The 18,601-nt window shown below is 32.9% G+C and overlaps 1 protein-coding gene across 9 annotated transcripts; it reads left to right on the plus strand.

The window, feature by feature from the left end:
• Positions 1-4,994: 4,994 nt before the first annotated feature.
• On the plus strand, positions 4,995-17,692 carry LOC107424816 (RNA polymerase II C-terminal domain phosphatase-like 1). 9 transcript variants are annotated; one of them, XR_009638805.1, is made up of 20 exons: positions 4,995-5,864; positions 6,919-7,395; positions 7,597-7,807; positions 7,941-8,098; positions 8,225-8,295; positions 8,437-8,542; positions 8,687-8,770; positions 8,987-9,574; positions 9,687-9,741; positions 10,803-10,933; positions 11,032-11,085; positions 11,737-11,833; positions 12,639-12,874; positions 12,982-13,068; positions 13,752-13,817; positions 13,922-13,986; positions 14,809-15,530; positions 15,644-15,767; positions 17,100-17,123; positions 17,243-17,692. XR_009638805.1 is itself a non-coding variant. In XM_048472624.2 (17 exons), the coding sequence occupies exons 1-17, from the start codon at positions 5,598-5,600 to the stop codon at positions 14,915-14,917; spliced, it is 2,862 nt and encodes a 953-aa protein (XP_048328581.1). In that variant the 5' UTR covers positions 4,995-5,597; the 3' UTR covers positions 14,918-15,622. The 9 variants fall into 9 exon arrangements, 1 of the variants encoding a protein (XP_048328581.1); XR_007240491.2 differs by having other exon boundaries at positions 15,652-15,767; XR_009638804.1 differs by having other exon boundaries at positions 15,652-15,767; positions 17,292-17,692.
• Positions 17,693-18,601: the final 909 nt, after the last annotated feature.

Here is an 18,601-nt window from a genome sequence, read left to right on the forward strand (position 1 = left end):
ACTTTCATTCTACACCTTAGGCCCATGAAGCTAAAATACTGATTTAGGACTATAAAGCCTGCCATTTTTGGGAAGCAACTCTACAATATTCATCTCTCGAGACTTAGCAAGTCATCTCTTCTCTTCCTCCTTGATCTTATGCTTACACCGGATATAAATCACTTTAAGAGATATTGACAGCCAAGTACCCCAAACTTTATCGAGGTTGACACATTGCACCCTAAATTTTTTTCCTGGCATTTTGCACCCCAAACTTCTTTTTTACTTGCACCATTGATTCTTCTGTTAAAAATGCATAATTGAATGATTAGATGCCTCACACGTGCTCTTCAAACAAGGGTAGATCAAGTAATTTTACAATTTTTAGGTTGTGTTTGGAATTCAAAAATATGGAGAAAAAAAATTAAGGGAAAAAGAAGGGGAGGGGGAAGCTTCGATCCATTGCTAAAATGGAGTTTTGCTTTTCTAAATATCAGTTAGAGAGAGGAGACAAACAAAGAATGTTATAGAGAAAGAGATAGTACAAAAAAAAAAGAAAAAAAAAGAAGACAGAGAAAGAGGAGAAAAAGACAGACAGACAGACAGAGAGATTTGCAAAGAAAGAGAGAGTACGTAAAAAAACAAAAAGGACAGAGAAAGAGAAGAGATAGAGAGACTTACAGAGAAAGAGAGAATACACCAAAAAAGAAGAGAGAGTTACAGAGAAAGATAGAGTACACTCCCCACCCCACCCTAAAAAAAAAGAGGACAGATACAGAGAAAGAGGAGAGAGAGAACTTCATTCTATTGCAGCTTTGAAATTGTTGGTGTTACTGAGAGTGGTGGTTTGGAAGAAGAAGAAGAAAAAGAAAAAGAAGGGGTTTTAGATTTGAAAGAGTTTGTGAGAAATGAAAAAGGTGAGGAATAAAACAGAATAGACATGGACGTGGAAGAAAGAAGAATAAGAAGAAGAAGAAGAAAGGGTTTTGATGAAAAAATTTCTTAAATAAAATCCTAATTTCTAAATTGGAAACATTGAAATTACATGATCTACCCTCGTTTGATGAGCACGTGTGAGGTATCTGATCATTCTGTCGTGTATTTTTAACAAAAAAATCAATGGTACAAGTAAAAAAGAAGTTTGGGGTGCAAAATTTCAGGAAAAAAAAAGTTTAAGGTACAATATGTCAACCCCAATAAAGTTCGAGGTGCTTGTCTACCAATATCCCATCACTTTAATGAGTGGTTTGGTCTTTTTTATAGAACATTCTCTTCTAAATGTGACATTTCTTTTTCAGACCTTTTAAGATGAAATTTTTCTTGAATCAGCCTTTACCCTAAGTTTGGTCAATCTTGAGATGTTGATCAAAGCAATATTTATTTTGGCTAATAGGAAAAGTTGCTATAAACTGCTATTATCTCCTCTCGTGGGAAACTTTATAGTTCCCATGTAAATCATTGCTTGGATGGCTTTTCTAAAGACCAACATTGAATAATCTAATACGTTCATATGGCATGTCATCTATTATATGGCTTTTTATTCATTTCTTTAGTTGTAGACAAGACATAATTTGATTACCTTATCAATTAACAGGTGGTAAAAGATTTGATTGGCTTTGGAGATGTCAACATCGTAGATTTTTTTTTTCAGCTGATTCTTCTTTATATCCATGATCAATTAAAGAATCCTTTGATTTTTTATTGGCTTAGCAAAATATATGCATGGTCAAGTCTTCATTACCTTTTTGGTATCTATTTCAGCTACTTCCTCTTCACCTCGTTGGTCATTAGACTCAACTAAGTAAATTTTTGTATTGGAGTTTTATACTATAACCCCTCAGATGATTTTTTCTTATGATATTCCTCTTTCAAGATGTGTTCATACTGAATGGCTCGAGAGACTAACTTGTATAAGTCATGAAATTTTGTCTTTCGAACTTCTTTTAAAGCATGTAACTCAATCTAGAACTAGCTTGATGAACTCGCTCTTTAGTGTATTCAGCTAACATTTTATCCTGTTTAGTTTAAATCGAGTAATAAAGTAGTCCATCGATTCTCTTTTCATCTGTTGAAGACGCAATAAGCTGGCCATAGAGATCTTTGGCTCAATTGTGTAAAATTGCTCAATGAATTTTTGCTCCAGTTCTTACAATCTATTGATTTAGTTTGGCTGTAAGTTGATGTTTGAAGGAAAGCCGAACTCATTAAAGAATTAGTAAACAAATGAAGCTTTGATGTATCACGATTGATGCTTCAACATATTGGATAGTAAATCGGCCAATGTATTCCTTGGTGGACCGACTCTTTTCACCTAAGAATTGTGAAGTCAACAAACTTGTATCTTTTTGGAAATTTGATTCGGTCAATTACATCGAGGTAAAGCTTTGTGTAAAAAAGTTGAACAATTTTTTTTATGTGCAAGGTTGATCTAATCATCTTTTAGATGATGGTCTCAAAGGTCTTTCTATCCATGCCTTCATTGTTGTTCATCCAATTATGGACATTATGTCCATCCCAACATAATGGGAGGTGTTAATCAATTGATAATAGTAAGGCTCATTGTGACTATTTTTTAAGTTTTAGTTAAAATGTTCAGTATGTTTTTTACCATGAATTTAGTTTCGGGCATATGGGTTGGCATAAGACTAGTTGTCAGCTTTTACTCCATAACATTAAGGTGCAGCCTAGAGGGCCGAATCTTAAATGGATATCTCCATTGTGTCTAGAGTATTGTTTGATTCCTACTATCTTTACCCAATACATTTTGGCTCTATTGTTGCCATGGGTGTTGGGTTGCTGAGATTGTTTTTAATCGAGTCTGCACCATTGTTTTGGGTTGAAATTTATTTGTTTCATTGGATGTGCCAAAAATATATATTTGAGAAAAATTCCAACTATCTGTTGTTTCCTTACTTTGCCGGTATGCTACTTCAAATTGGTAATAATTTAAAGACAGAAAAATATAAGTCAATTTAATCAACCTACTTAAACGATTTTATTGATTATTGTAGAAAAATAATCAACAAGATTCAATTACCTTAATAATTAAAATATTTTAAAAACAAAATTTCAATTAAAAATTTCTAAAAGCATTTAAATAACTATAGCAAATTTTAAAGAGAATTAACTAGATTGTTTATTGTATTTTAGTTACGTGTGGAGAAAGAGATCATTTCAAATGTTAAAGAAACTTTAATATACAGGTGAGGAGTTTCTTACTATGCTTGTTGCAATTCTTATGTGCGACTCATGTCAATTCCAATTTCCTGCCTTTCAATTTATATGTGCACAAAATCCTAATCCTTTTTTTTAATCTTCAAACAATGTAGGATAATGCATTTTTCTCCGGTAATCAAAATAATATTTAAATAAACAAATATTAAATTTATAAAAACTCCAAATTATATTAAGGGTCTAAACGTAAAGGTATTCAAAAAATTTAAAATTTATTGCACAATTTAGTATCGATCTCTATTATAATCAACTTTTTATTAATGTATTGAATGTTATAACATTTTGAAAGAGCCTAATTAGCTATGATTATTAGTGATAATTTCAAATTTTGATTTTAAATCTGATGCCGAAAGACTACTGCCTTAATTTTTTGAAAAAAATATATCTATATCACCATAAGTTTTAGTTCAAGAACTCCTTGCACTTTAAATGGCGAAGACAAATTGTTATTTTGGAAATGATTGGCACCGGTAAACTATTATTATTATTATTATTATTTTATTTTTGAATGTTGTGTAAATTATTAGATGATTATTTAATGCATATTTTTTAAAGTTAATTGAAGTTTTGTAATTTTTATTTGTTTTATTAGCTGACAATTGATGATATTTTATATTTGATAATATTATGGGACCCATAAAGATTTTGTTTTTCGGATTTTCAAAGTTTCAATTTGTTGTCTTTTAATTAAAGTTGATTTTTTTTTTTTTTGAACTATGAAAGCTAACGATTTTATCTCATTTTATTAGGTTTTAAAATGCAATTTGTTCAAATTTATTGCAGTTTAGACAATTTAGTTTTAATTTATTGTAATGTAACTCCTTAATTTCATAAATTTATATTTTGATATTCTCTAATTTATGCTCACGTATTAACTTCAACTTCGGTTTGTGAAAAATATTAATTATACTAGAACATAACAAATGAAATTTAAAAAACCCTTAATCACAAATTTTTTAAATTTAAAGATCAAAATGTAATATTTTCATATTAGAATATATTAAATTGTAATTAAATTTTTATATTTTTTCTCAATAAACATTTTAATATTATTTTAAGTTGCTTGCATCATATATGTATATATATATTTTGGGACATAACTCCTTTTACAATTTAGAGTTTGAATATCTAAAATTGGCCAAGAATTTTAGAAGCCACCAGTCAATGAAAGAAAACTTAAGAAAATATTAGATTTTTTATTATAAAAACAAAATTTGAACACTTTTAAAAATTAGTTTTTTAGATCTATTGTGTAAAAGGACAGACTTTTGCAAAGTGCAGTACAACAGCGTGGATAAACTGAAAATGCCTCCAAACCAAACCAAAAACAACCAAAAGAAAAAAGGGCCAAAAAAAAAAAAAAAAAAAAAAAGGTGGATAAAAGCCGCCCACGAAAGCAAACTCCAAGCTCGAACGGTCAAAATGAGCAGTATCTGAAAAACCACAATCAAATATACGGCGCACCAATAAAACCATGCCACGTAACAAACTATCTCCAAACTGCTGTAATTTATCAGGTTTTACTATTTTTCTACGTTTTTCTAACTTTCTTTTCATTGGTGCCCCTGTGCTAATTTTCCAACACGTACTACTACGCAGCAGCAAATCTAGAAGGAAGCTATTAAATCGGATACCTTAAAAATTTGATGATAATTGCAATTTTGCCACTATGACCTAAAAAAAATCTGTAAATTATAAAAGAGCCCCACTTTCTTTTGTTTTAGTTTTCCTCGGTTTTGATTTTTAATTTTTAATTTTTAATTTTAATTTTATTTTTTAAAATTATTGCGCATTGGGGAGCTATTTTTGACCTTTCGCTATCTGGATCTAGGGTTTTCTTTTCTTGACGACTCGTTCTTCATCATCATCATCATCGAAACCAAAAACCACCACCACCACCACCACCACCACCAAACCCTAGTACTGAAATTCAGTGAAACAGAAAAAAAGAAAAAGAAAAAGACAAACACTGAGAAGCTTGATTTTACCAGCGATCTGATCGCTGAAGAAGTTGTAGTGTGTTTGGATCATCTATCAGGGATCTAAAATTGTGGTTTTTTTATTTTTTATTTTTTTTAGGAAAGAGAAGACCCTAAATTGGTTTTTTATATTTTGGTTTTTCTTTCATGGATCAGCGATTTTAAAAAAGCAAAAAAAAAAAAAAAAATCTGGGATGAAATTTAAAGCATCTTTGACGATGATGAGGATGATTTCTTAAGAAACTTGTACCCAAAAAAAAAAAATTAAAATTCCATGAGTTGTTTGATTTTTTGGGGTGTTTAATGACTTATGATGCGGAAATTTGATGAGAAAACGGCTTTGAGGAGGAGGAGGAGAAGGGAAGAGGGGGTGTTTGGCTGGTGAGAAAGAAAGAAGAAGAGAAAATGTATAAATCGGTGGTGTATAAAGGGGAGGAGTTTCTTGGTGAGGTAGAGATTTTCCCGGGAGAGAACGACAACAAGAAGATTATCGATGATGGGAAGGAAATCAGAATAAGTCATTTTTCACAAGCGAGTGAGAGATGCCCTCCACTGGCAGTGCTTCATACCATTACCTCTTGTGGTGTTTGCTTCAAAATGGAGTCCAAGACCTCGCAGTCACAGGACACGCCGCTCTTTCTTTTGCACTCCTCGTGTATCAAGGAGAACAAGGTATAGCACAACTCAGAAGAAAGCTAAAACTAAAACCCTGGAATTTAAAAATAGGAACTCGATCATAAGGTCAGAGTAACAACACTAATAAAATGTTAACTCTCAGGAAAAATAGAATTGCAAACTTATACAAACTCTCATAAACTATATCGGAAGACGGAAACCCAGATTCAATGAATTCCTTCTTGTTAATCTTGTTGCAGAGGACTCTGGACAGTTTTTGCAGGGGACCCATGATGTAAATTATACACTTAATTTTTCAGTAAATCTTGAAGATTTTTTTTTTTTTTTTTTAAAGTAATGTAGAACTTTTGCCACAAGTACTTTGTGAACAGAATGAGCTAATTAATTCTGCTGTTTTTACATAAATAATCATGGAGATATCTGGACTTGTTACTTTTGTCGATAAAATATTTAACACCTTTTCTTCAGAACTATAACCTGAATTTTCTTCCTGAACTTACTAAACTGGGCACAATGTTGCAACTTTTTTTAGTGCTGAGAATATGCCACATGATCTTTTATTGCAGGTTCATATGAATCTTACTGGTGAAACTTTATTGCATTTTCACTGATGAATTTTCGAAGGATAATAGGACTTTGCATATCAAGTTTTCAGCAGTGTTTTTTATTGCTACTCTTTTTGCTATGTGGAAATGCGTGATATTACTTTGTATATTCATGCTAACCAGATTAACAATGAAGTTTTCCCTGATATTTCAATCTTAATCGATGAAGAGGTTTTCTGCATTATCTAATGTCTTTTGGGTGTTTATACGAATAATTTAATAAAACAATGTAATTCATAATTATTTGCACAAACATGCGTATTTCCGCTGTAATAAAGTAAGCACACATAGTTTGCTCTGACTGGATGAAACAAAGACCTTTATTTTGCTTTGTCATGTCAAAAGATATCTTCCTATTGTATCTATTGTAATGCAAATGCACATATGCTGATTGCAATTATCTCTTCATTGTCAATTCTTATTGTTGAAGATGGGATGGCAATTTTTGCAAACCTTGACGATGGTACTCATTTTGATGTCTGCAGACCGCAGTGATGCTGCTTGGAGGAGAGGAACTCCATTTAGTTGCCATGTATTCTAGGAATAGTGATAAACAATATCCATGTTTTTGGGGATTCATTGTCGCATCTGGGCTTTACAATTCTTGTCTTGGCCTGCTGAACCTTAGATGTCTTGGTATTGTGTTTGATCTTGATGAAACGCTCATAGTTGCTAATACAATGCGCTCATTTGAGGATAGAATTGAGGCTCTACAGCGGAAAATAAGTAGTGAGGCAGATCCACAACGTATTTCTGGTATGCTGGCAGAGGTCAAGCGCTATCAAGATGACAAGAATATATTGAAGCAATATGCTGACAGTGACCAGGTTGTAGAAAATGGGAGGGTGATCAAAATTCAATCTGAAGTAGTTCCTGCCCTGTCTGACACTTATACAACTCTTGTTCGGCCTCTTATACGGTTAAATGAAAAAAACATCATCCTGACTCGCATTAATCCACAGGTTTTTAATTTTCGATTTTGAAGCAGTTTGTTGACTTAGTCCAGTGCTTGGTTGATAACATTTTGTAGCTGCCTAATGCCTATAGGATGTTCTTTATGCCTTGACTTGCTTGCCTTTGTTATTTATTTTTGTATGGTAAGCTAATATACTATTAGATGGATAAATCTTCTCTAGTGATGGAAACTTCTGGTATTACTGTAGATTCGTGATACAAGTGTTCTTGTGAGGTTGAGACCTGCATGGGAAGATCTTAGGAGTTATTTGACGGCACGGGGGCGTAAGCGCTTTGAGGTCTACGTTTGCACAATGGCTGAAAGGGATTATGCTTTAGAAATGTGGAGGCTTCTTGATCCAGATTCAAATTTGATTAATTCCAAAGAATTATTGGATCGCATTGTGTGCGTCAAGTCTGGTGAGTTATATTATATATTTTGTGAATAGCTTTCACTGGTCATCTACTTTTGTATTTTTTGCTCTGTATTTGCAGAAAAAGGCACATTGGTTTTCCTACTATGCTGCATATTGAATTCATTTTGTTGTTTTAGGTTTAAGAAAGTCCTTGTTCAATGTCTTCCAAGGTGGGTTGTGCCACCCAAAGATGGCATTGGTAATTGATGATCGCCTGAAAGTGTGGGATGAGAAAGATCAACCTCGGGTGCATGTTGTTCCTGCATTTGCTCCATACTATGCTCCTCAAGCTGAAGTACTACACTTTATGCTTGATTATCTAAATTTTTTATACTGCTGTATTGCAAATAATACATGCACAATGCACTCTAGTCGTTTTACTGCTCTTTATTGACATGCATCATAACTTCTAATGTTGTAGGCAAATAATGCTGTCCCTGTCTTGTGTGTTGCGAGAAATGTTGCTTGCAATGTCAGAGGTGGTTTTTTCAAGTAAGATTATAAACCCTTAATGGTGTTTCATATAAGCACATACCTCTTAGATTTTAAGTTCCGAGTAATCTAACTATGGTCCAATATTTAGACATGATGGTATTGTTTTGACATTTTATGATACCTGGAATTTGATAACAGAGATTTTGATGATGGTCTCCTTCAAAAGATTACTGATATTTCATACGAAGATGATGTTAAAGAGATTCCCTCTCCTCCTGATGTGAGCAATTATCTGGTTTCAGAGGTTAGTCAGGATTTTGGCTTCTTTTTTTTTTATTCCAGATAAATATAGAGTGCAAGTGGCTACTTCTCCAGAAGCATGTGTATTTACACCATGTTATTGAGTTTTATCATATGAAGATGATAGCGATACTTTTGCTTAATTCAGGATGATGGTTCTACTTCAAATGGAAACAGAGATCCGCTTCCTTTTGATGGAATGGCTGATGTTGAAGTTGAAAGGAGACTAAAGGTAGTTAAAGTGATGCATCTGTATGTTATCTTATAGGGATACAGTAAAATTAGAAAAAAGATATATATCTAGTTTCTGATTTGTGTGACAGATGTATTGGAGAATCAACATTGACATGTGAATTGCCTTGTTATGCAGTTTTCATGAACTTTTTGCATCTGTTTGTGAATTCTAGTTCAAATGGTTTGATCTTTATCGATTTTTTTCCTCGTTCAGGAAGCAATATCAGCTGCTTCAACAGTCGCTTCATCAGTCACTAACATTGATCCAAGACTGGCTCCTCCTCTTCAGACTACAATAGGATCTTCTTCTGGAAGTCTTCCCCTGCCAACAACTCAAGTGTCGGTGATGAATTTTCCCAATGTACAATTTCCTCAGGCTGCTTCAGCAGTTAAACCATTGGGTCATGTTGGCAATATGGACTCAAACCTGCAAAATTCTCCTGCTAGAGAAGAAGGCGAGGTTCCAGAATCTGAATTAGATCCTGATACAAGGCGGAGACTTCTCATTTTGCAACATGGGCAAGATACTAGGGATCTTACATCAAGTGAACCTCCATTTCCTGTTAGACCATCGGTACAAGTCTCTGTTCCAAGGGTACAATCACGTGGGGGCTGGTTTCTAGCAGAGGAAGAGATGAGCCCTCGGCAAGTGAGCCGGGTGGTACCAAAAGAATTTCCTTTAGATTCAGAACCACTGCATGTTGAGAAGCATCGGCCTCATCATCCATCTTTTTTCCCTAAGGTTGAAAGTCCAATTCCTTCGGATAGAATTCTCCATGAAAATCAAAGATTGCCAAAAGAGGTGATTGGTTTTTTGCATTTGGTCTTATTTCTATCCTCGTGTTTTATATGTAAAGATTGAAGTTAAGTTTTGACAAAAATCATTTTGGCCTTACAATATTATACATTTGCAGGCCTTTCAGAGAGAGAGATCAAACAACTCATTGCCTGGTTATCATTCTTTCTCAGGTAAACTAGGGCATGCATATAAGTTTAGTTACTTTTGGTGCCAGTAATATGATGTTTGCTCAGGAGGAAAAATAATTTATGCCATGTTGTTGAATACCTTGGAGGTGATCATTACCTATTTTTTGTTTCGTTTGAAAGCCATTTGACATGTGGACATCATAATTATTGATGTTTCCAATGATCAGATTACTGTAACTTTTATCGTTGGAACATTCCAGGATACAGAATAGATGTTGAATATCAGTCCTTCCCCCTCTCCCTTTTCTCTCGTTTTCTGAATAGTTTCTTTGACAATACCTAGTAATATATTACGGGGCTAAATGTCACTTGCAGCATTCAATTCTGTGTTCTTGTGTGAATTGTTGTCCTTGTATTACGTGTTGGAATTTGTTTCTCATTTGCATAAAAGGTTTACATTATGTGGAGGATATAACTTTCTTTTTTGTATATCAATAATTGTTACAGCATTCTAATTCTATGTTTTGTTGCATCTTTAAAAAATTCAAAGACCAACTCAATATTTGTATATTGAATTGTTGTATGTGTCATTTTTGAACTAAATTTGTAATGATTTAAAACCAAGCTGTTGCTTAGAGGGATTTTTAGTAATTTAATATTCTTAATCATTGTTTTAATTTAATATTCTTAATCACTGTTTTCGCTTAAAAGCTTTCAGTTGGTTGGAAGTTGTGGTGGCCTATGATTCATTTGAAGTTGTTTAGTTTGGTTTATGGCCACCATTAAGTAGTGGGATAAGGTTCCTATTTGTTATGCTGCAAATCATATATTGGTTGAGTATTTAATCCAGCTGTGTTCATCACGAAGAGTTGATTAGAAATTGTATTTTTTTTTCCCCAACATTCTTCATCGTAATTATATTTTGTTTTGGATTCACATCTAGAGAGAATTTCTATCAGCTCTTGTCTTTGTTTGATGATATTATATGAGATTTAAAAATGTTAAACATGGATATTGATGTTTCGTTGCTTTTTATGTAGTGTGAATAATTTCCATGTTTATTATTGATTTTTTCATTCATTATGGGTAATGTCCTTTTATAGGTGAGGAGATTCCCTTGAGTAGATCATCTTCAAGCAACAAGGAAGTTGACTTCGAATCCAGCCGAGCTGTATCAATTGCAGAAACTCCAGCTGGTGCTCTACATGAAATTGCAATGAAGTGTGGAACCAAGGTAGCGAGAGCTTGTACAGCAGCAGACCACATATGTGCATGTTACAAGCTCCATAAAAATATATATAAATTTATTTTCAAATTCAACTTTTCTTGTAGGTGGAGTTCAGGCCAGCTTTGGTTTCCAGTACAGAACTGCAGTTTGCTGTTGAGGTGTGCTTCAACTCTTTACTTGAAAACTTACAACTCTGCATTAGTTTTAATGATATCAACTTTTAATTATACCTTCCTTATTTATTCAATGTAATGGCGTAATCATCAATTGATGTTGCTGAATAGTTAAATAAAACAATGAAATTTTTATTATTATTATTATTATTATCTAGCTTGGTTTGGGTGGTGTGTTTGTGGGGTAACAACCTAGTTGGGATGTCTCTTCGTCTTTCTCCTCTCAAGTTATCTATGATGCTATTATTAGAGATTATTTTTGCTTTGATAGTGCTTTTCTTTTATAGATCTGATGAATAAACAGTACGACATTTAGTTTGGTCAAATAAACCTACGTCTTTCCTAGTTTCCTTGTTACCTGATGGTAGGAAACTTTACAATGGTTCAACCTTCTGATTGAAGGTAGGAATAGGTCCAATACTATGGTGAAAAGTATTATGAGTGTTTCTATGAACTCCAATTCAGGTAGGAAATTGGATGTCTAAGCTAATAAATCGAGTGTGATCTTTTGTTATAGCTGATACCACCATGCTTTTTAGAAGTAATGCTCATTTCAATTTGATTTGTTTGTCTTGCCTGTTTGTTGTTGAGAGATGTTGGCCTATTTATCAGCTCATCCTGTCTTGTCTTTTGAAGGCTTGGTTTGCAGGAGAGAAAATTGGTGAAGGAACTGGTAGGACAAGACGTGAAGCTCAATGCCAGGCAGCTGAGGGCTCTCTTAAGAACTTGGCCAGTAAGATATCTTCTAGTATTTGTTGCCAATTGTTAAGGCTATCTGTTATTGAGGTTTTGTTCTGCTGTTCCTTTGCACGTACATGTTTGCTGTACTTGTAATTAGAGAAGTTCCCCATCACTAAGCACTTCATAGCTATTATTATCATTTGTTAGCAGTTCTCATACCTGAAAACCTGTGCTTTAAAAACCTACTTTGATACATGAGCACCAATAGGAGAGGTTTACAACTTTTGGTTTTTGAAATGGAGTATCCAAAATGTGATAAATCCTTGAGTTACTTTTCCAAATAAACCATAATTGATATTTCAAAAAGTACATCCTTTGTCATCTTTCTCAATTCACAGAACTTGGTAATATAAAATCTTTCAGTATTACTTTGTTCGGTAGAACTTGTCAAAAATAGCAGATTAATTGGGGATTAAAAGTTATCTATACTTTCTTTGTTTTGTTTTTTAGTTTTCATCACATCAGCTAATAATCATCATAAGTTTGCAGTGACTGTTAAGATCTTTTCTTAATCAAAGTTAATTCCATGTAACACAGTCTGCACACACTCAGCTTTCAGTATCTCTCTCCCTCTCTATCTTTTTTGGCAAAAAAATAGGAGCTATATGTGTTGGTATAAGCTAGGAGACTAAGGTACATGCCAAATGATTGACTTGAAAATTTTCCATTCATCTGGTTCTATTGCTACTGGATTTTTGAGTTAGCATGCCTCTTAATTTGGGAAGTAATGATTTTGGGGGATCTCCTTGGTAGCACTTCCTTTTTGTAATCATAACTATCTTGGAATTCTCTTGCAGATATATATGTATCGCGTGTCAAACCTGATTCTGGTTCTCTGCTTTTGGATGGCTCTAAGTTTCCTGATATGAGTGAAAATGGCTTTCTGAGTCATGCAAATTCCTTTGGGAGTCGGGGGACTCCCAAAGAGGAGTCGCAGTTATTTTCAGCTGCCTCAGAACCATCTAGGCTTCTGGATCCTAGACTCGACAGCTCTAAAAAATCTATGAGTTCAGTCTCTGCACTTAAAGAATATGTAAGATCTTCGTCACTTATCATTTTCCTTAGTACCCCTTCCCATTTCCATCAGTTCTTGCAGTGGTTACTTACGAATTTGCATAATTGTGCAATCAACTTCTTCAGTGCATGATGGAGGGCCTTGGTCTAGTTTTTCAACATCAACCTCTGCCTTCAGCTAATTCCATTCAGAAAGATGAAGTTCATGTACAGGTTTGTGTTTCTTCCCTAATTTGAATGAAATTTTAGATTTTCTTTCCAGAATCAAATTTCAACATGTAATTTGGTCAGATGCAAGATTTCAGCATTCCCTTTAACATGGAATGATCAAAGAGTGATGATAATTATTATAGCTTTGGAAGTTGGAATTGATAAAATACATTGATTTTTTAAGGCAAATTTGCAGCCAGGCGCTCGCTGATATTGGGATGCCCCATGTCCATTCTTCTGTGCATGTTAATTTTTGGCTTACATCCTTCGCTTTTCTTACGCTTGAATAAGGACCTACAACTGTAAAATATCTCTGCATGAAGCATGTCAATTTCTAGAAGTCGGTTATATTGCATGCATTTTTTTTTTTTTTTTTGGGGGGGTCATTAATGCATGAAAAAGAGGAATTATGGGAGGAAAATTGGCTAGCAATTTTTGGGATGAACAGTGTTCCAAAATTTTTATCACTTGGGTGGTTGAGTTTCAATGCAAGAAATAATGAGCATTTAGGGCTTGGAAGTCTCGTTTTATAGTCTAAGCTGAAGAGTATGCAGACTCTTAATTGTTTTCTGATATTTCATATTCAAGTTTCAAAAGATGGTTTGTTATGAGGGTTGAAGCACTATTGCGTTTTATTTCTCCCCTAATCTAATATATTTTCCTCTGTTTTTGGTGTTTTTGTTTAGGTAGAAATAGATGGACAGGTCTTAGGGAAGGGGATTGGGTTAACATGGGATGAGGCTAAGATGCAGGTATAGTAATTTCTTTTAAATTTTCAAATTCATTCTTGTCTTATTCACCGTAATCTTCCTTTTCCAAGTATGATATCTAAGCATCTACAAATGCTATTTTTCAGGCTGCTGAAAAGGCCCTTGGAAGTCTACGAACATCGTATGGTCAGAAACGTCAAGGTTCTCCAAGGTGTGTATCATATTAGCTGGCTAGTGTTTAGCTGTTATCTATTGCTTTAGTTTGCTAGAAGTGAACTTGGGTACCGACTGATGGTCTGTTTGCATTTAATTGACTTATAAGAGATCTCAGTTAGAAAAGGTCAGAAGTTCACAACTCTACTGGCATTTAAAGTTAAAAAGTATGGTTGTAATTGTCTAGTCTATGTACTCGCTGGTTGGTGGGTTTTTTCCACTTGATCACAAATAAGGGGGATTATTACTATTTCTATTCTGCATCAGATTCTGGAAACAAGTTAATCATGGAAAACGGTTGACTCCATCTACCCCACACTCCCCTTTGTTTATATATTGTTTTTTTGTGCGCATGAAGAGCGGTTGGGACTTGGATAATTTTGCTGATATCTTCTGCCAGTGAATTATGACAGAACTACTTATAAGGAAGTTTAAAGGAGATTAAACAGTACATAGACACCCTATGTCGTGTTCCAGAGTTCCATGATTTGTTGTTATTTTTTTATGCAATAACAGTCAGTGAATTATGACAGAACTACTTGTAAGGAACTTTAAAGGAGGTTAAACAATACAAAGACACCCTTTGTCGTGTTTCAGAGTTCCATGATTTCTTAGCTTTTTTATGCAATAACAGAATAACTAGTAGATGGCATTCTTTCCTTTGTAGGTATTTAAGGCTGTCTACATTAAAAACAATTTCTTTTCACCCAATTATTATTATGTTCTTTTTTTTCTTTTTTTCTTTCCTGCCGTCTTGTAATTTATTACTTATTCCATGCTCACTCTCTTATTTGGTGCATTTCTGATGATGTAAAATAAGGTCATTGCAAGGATTTTCAAATAAACGTCTGAAGCAGGAGTTTCCACGAGTTCTACAGCGAATGCCCTCTTCTACTAGATACCCAAAAAATGCACCTCCTGTTCCCTGAAAGCCCTTAGTATCTTTCATTCCACTTGTATAGCTATTGTTGGGAAATTTGTGCAGTACATTTGTCATAGGAAAAAGCAAGGGCCGCCCAGTGTCCAGAACCACGGGAAGGCTGTTGTCCATGGAATTTTCTCACAGAATCTAGTCTGAAGCCAGTGGATCATGGTGTCTTTCATGGGTACATTTTGCAAGTTCTCTGGAAAGAGGGTTGAGATTCTGCCCAAAGTGACTGCAGTCCTGGGGTGTTCATGCATCTGGATTCTGCTCACTGTTGTAGAAACGTCATCATGAAGTTTAACACAAGATAAGAAGGCAAAAATCTCATGCAGCTCGGCTATGAATTCTGTGTTTGATGTTCTTGGGTTGGCAAGGTTTTTGAAAGAGCTTTAGATGGGTCCTATTTGTTCACCATGTTTCGATATTAATTTTGCGGAAGTAAATTAAATAGGGAGCTTGGGGGCAGCTTCTTGCAATGCTTGAGGAACTCACAATGCCACTAACCATTGACAGTTAGATTGTAGCACAACTGACGGTTTTTCTTCTTCACAGCCCTTCTTGAAGATACTGAAAATGTTAATTTCAGGTCCTGGGATTGGTGGAAACTGCAAAATGATGTAAGCTGATCCAATGTAATGCATTTTTTCTTCATTTGTTATAATCCATGATTGGAAATATATATATATATATATATATATATATATATATATATATTTTTTTTTTTCTTGAGGCTTTCAGACCTTGAATGGAGGTATACTATCAAGGGGGTTGTCTTCTGGCGATCTTTGAAGTACTCCCAATTTTTGGCCATAAAAGAAACTGCAAATTCATCTGGTATTGTATTTTTACTCGAGGTAAAGAAGTCATATTTTGTTGCTTCGTCTTGTCCTTTTGCAGCTCTTCTAGTATGTATGTAGCAATTCTAAGGTGTGCACTACCATTAGACATTAACTTGCGGATGCAAAGTTTAAAGTGCGAAAAAAAATAAAATAAAATAAAATAAAAAATAGAAAAGAAAGTTTACAATCTTTACCTGCTTGACTGCAAAAATTTAAAAGAAAAAACTTACTTTTTATGTTACTTTAACAACTGAACCAAAAAAGAAAAAGAATTTACACAAGTAGTCCAACCGTGCTTGCCTTGTTTATTTCTCATATTTTTGCAGAATTTTATAATTTATGTGGCAAGAAAACGCAGATCTTGCATGTCTTGCGTTGTTGAAGTAGAGGAGGGGAGATGAAAAAATATAGTGAGAAGGGGATGCCAGGGGGCATAGCCAAAAAAAAAAAGAAAAAAAAGAAAAAGAAAAAGAAAGCCAAAGATTGAGCCTCTTCATTTTAAATAGATTTTGCTTGTGTTTTCTTCGGTGCTTATCCTACTATTATTATTATTATTATTATTCTTTTTTTATTTTTTTATAATTTTATAATTTTATTTTTACTTGAATTCTCAGCTTGTTTTGAACACATGTTTGATTGAATTTATTTATTTTTTAACATGTTTTGGTCTAATATATTGAATTGACAATTAACGGTTGAGATTCATAATCAAGCATAGCAAACTACAGGGAAGATTCTAATTCTTTCAACGCTAAAAGTATATATTAATATATGTCTAATTTGAATTTAATTGTTTTTTTATTTTTTTATTGTAAGTGTTATATTATTTATTGGATTGATAATTAATGGTTGAGATTGAAAATTAATATATATATATATATACTGTTGAATGTGTTGCTTTAATTAATGATTTAATATTGAAATCCTAATTGAGCAAGTGATCATTTTTAACATTTTTCACATTTTAGAGTCTCCAATATAAGATGAGCAGAGTTATATATATATATATATATATGCATTGTAATAAGAAATATATGGGTCTTAATTGTACTTACTGTTGGAGAGTATAAGATATATATATATTTTTTAAAGTGATGAAAGTGTATTGTTATTATCGGAGTTAATTTCATCTGCATCCTTCAAATTTTTTGTAACTTATTGTAAATCTGTTACTATTTATTCTAAATGACCATTGGAATTACTTTTATATCCTTAAAAGTTGAATTTAAAAATAACTTAAAATTGCAATAAAATTTGATCACGTTTATTTATTTTGATAAGCTTTTATTTGTTTTTTCCTCCGACTCTACATTCCTCGCTTCCTCGTCGCTTCCTTCTGGCGACTAGCTTCTCCAGTGGGTGGCTTGCTTGGTAAGCAAGTTTATTTTATTCTGCCTCTCTCTTTTTCTCTTTCCCGTTCTTCTTCACATTTTCCTTTACCTGGAAATTTTTGGTGTCCATCTAATGCTATGTATGATTCTGATCCAAAGCCCTAACCTGTCGATGGGGTTTTGCTTTTTGGGCATGGTTGATTTGGAGATTGGCTTAATTCTGGGCTACATGTTGAAGAACCGTTGTTCAACCAAGGCCCAATTCAAATTTGTAGGCTTGATCCAGTAGTAGAATTCATTTCCAAGAACTGAGGTCCAACCCTGTGATATGCAATGCCAGGCATCGCACGTCGCCGGAGAAAAAGGAGTAAAGCATCCAGTTTTGTCAGTTTGTAATGCTAAGAAAATGGTAATTTTTCTTTTTTTTTAGGGAAGAAAATGATAATTCTTTAAAGAGATTTACAGTGGAATTTAGGCTAAATCGGAGTATTTTTATTGATGGTTTGCTGTTGAACCACTTAATTTTGTATGCTTATGATTGGTTCTTTACTCCTGCATCAGGGTATGCATTTTTGTTCTTTATTTATTTATTTATTTTTGTTAATATTATTTTTTTTTCTTGTGTTTGTGGTTGATAATAACAGGATTTTAGAAAATTTGTTGAAAATTTCCAATAATGGTTGGGGTGCAAATTTATATAAGTTGAATACCAACATTTTTTTATGATAAAATTTATTTCATAAAGTTTTGTAAATTTCATAATTTTTTTATGGAATAAAAAATTTATTTTATAATAAAACTTCAGCTCTCGTAAAATAAATATCATAATAATTTGTAACTTAAAATTTAATTGTTGTTTAGTTAGTGGATTATTGGTTATACAGTCAATCTCTCGTTAGGATGTTTGGATAACTTTTCTATTATAATCTTACTTATTAGTTTTTAAACTGCATAATAAATTCAAATTTAAAAATATATTTAAGATTTTATATAAATTTAATGATTTATTAAAATTTTAAAATAACAAACTAAACTATATTAAAATTTATATAAATTCTAAATGCATTTATTTTTAAATTTTGATTCGTCTTAAACAAATTTAATAGCTAATAAATAAGATTTTGAAAAAATTTAATAGAATATCCTTGTAAAAAATTGATTATGATTCCTAATAGAACATCCCATAATTGAACTAAATATGAGTCAGCATGTAAAAGAACAAATTAATTATTAAAATTGGTATATATGTATATATATATAATTTTTATTATATTATTTTTAAATGTATTTTGGTGCATCATAGGTTTTCCAATGCATCTAGGTTTTCTTCGAGTAATTTTATTTACAATATAAAAATTATTAGCTACATTAAATTCTACACATATTTATATTAAAATAAACTTAAATACTCAGCATTTTTAAATTCCAAAACACTTCAAACTTACAGACACCAATTGCCAAGTAATTTTAAAAAAAAATTAAAAAAAGAAAAGAAGAAACCTTCCACGAATATTCAAA

This window comes from Ziziphus jujuba, chromosome 1, assembly GCF_031755915.1.
Source record: "Ziziphus jujuba cultivar Dongzao chromosome 1, ASM3175591v1".
Classification (NCBI taxonomy): Eukaryota; Viridiplantae; Streptophyta; class Magnoliopsida; order Rosales; family Rhamnaceae; genus Ziziphus; species Ziziphus jujuba.

Coding starts and splice junctions, on each gene's coding strand:
- LOC107424816 (XM_048472624.2), top strand. CDS start 5,598: ATGTATAAATCGGTGGTGTATAAAGGGGAGGAGTTTCTTGGTGAGGTA. Junction 5,865..6,918: donor CGTGTATCAAGGAGAACAAG/GTATAGCACAAC, acceptor TGATGTCTGCAG/ACCGCAGTGATGCTGCTTGG. Junction 11,834..12,638: donor CTCTCTTAAGAACTTGGCCA/GTAAGATATCTT, acceptor ATTCTCTTGCAG/ATATATATGTATCGCGTGTC.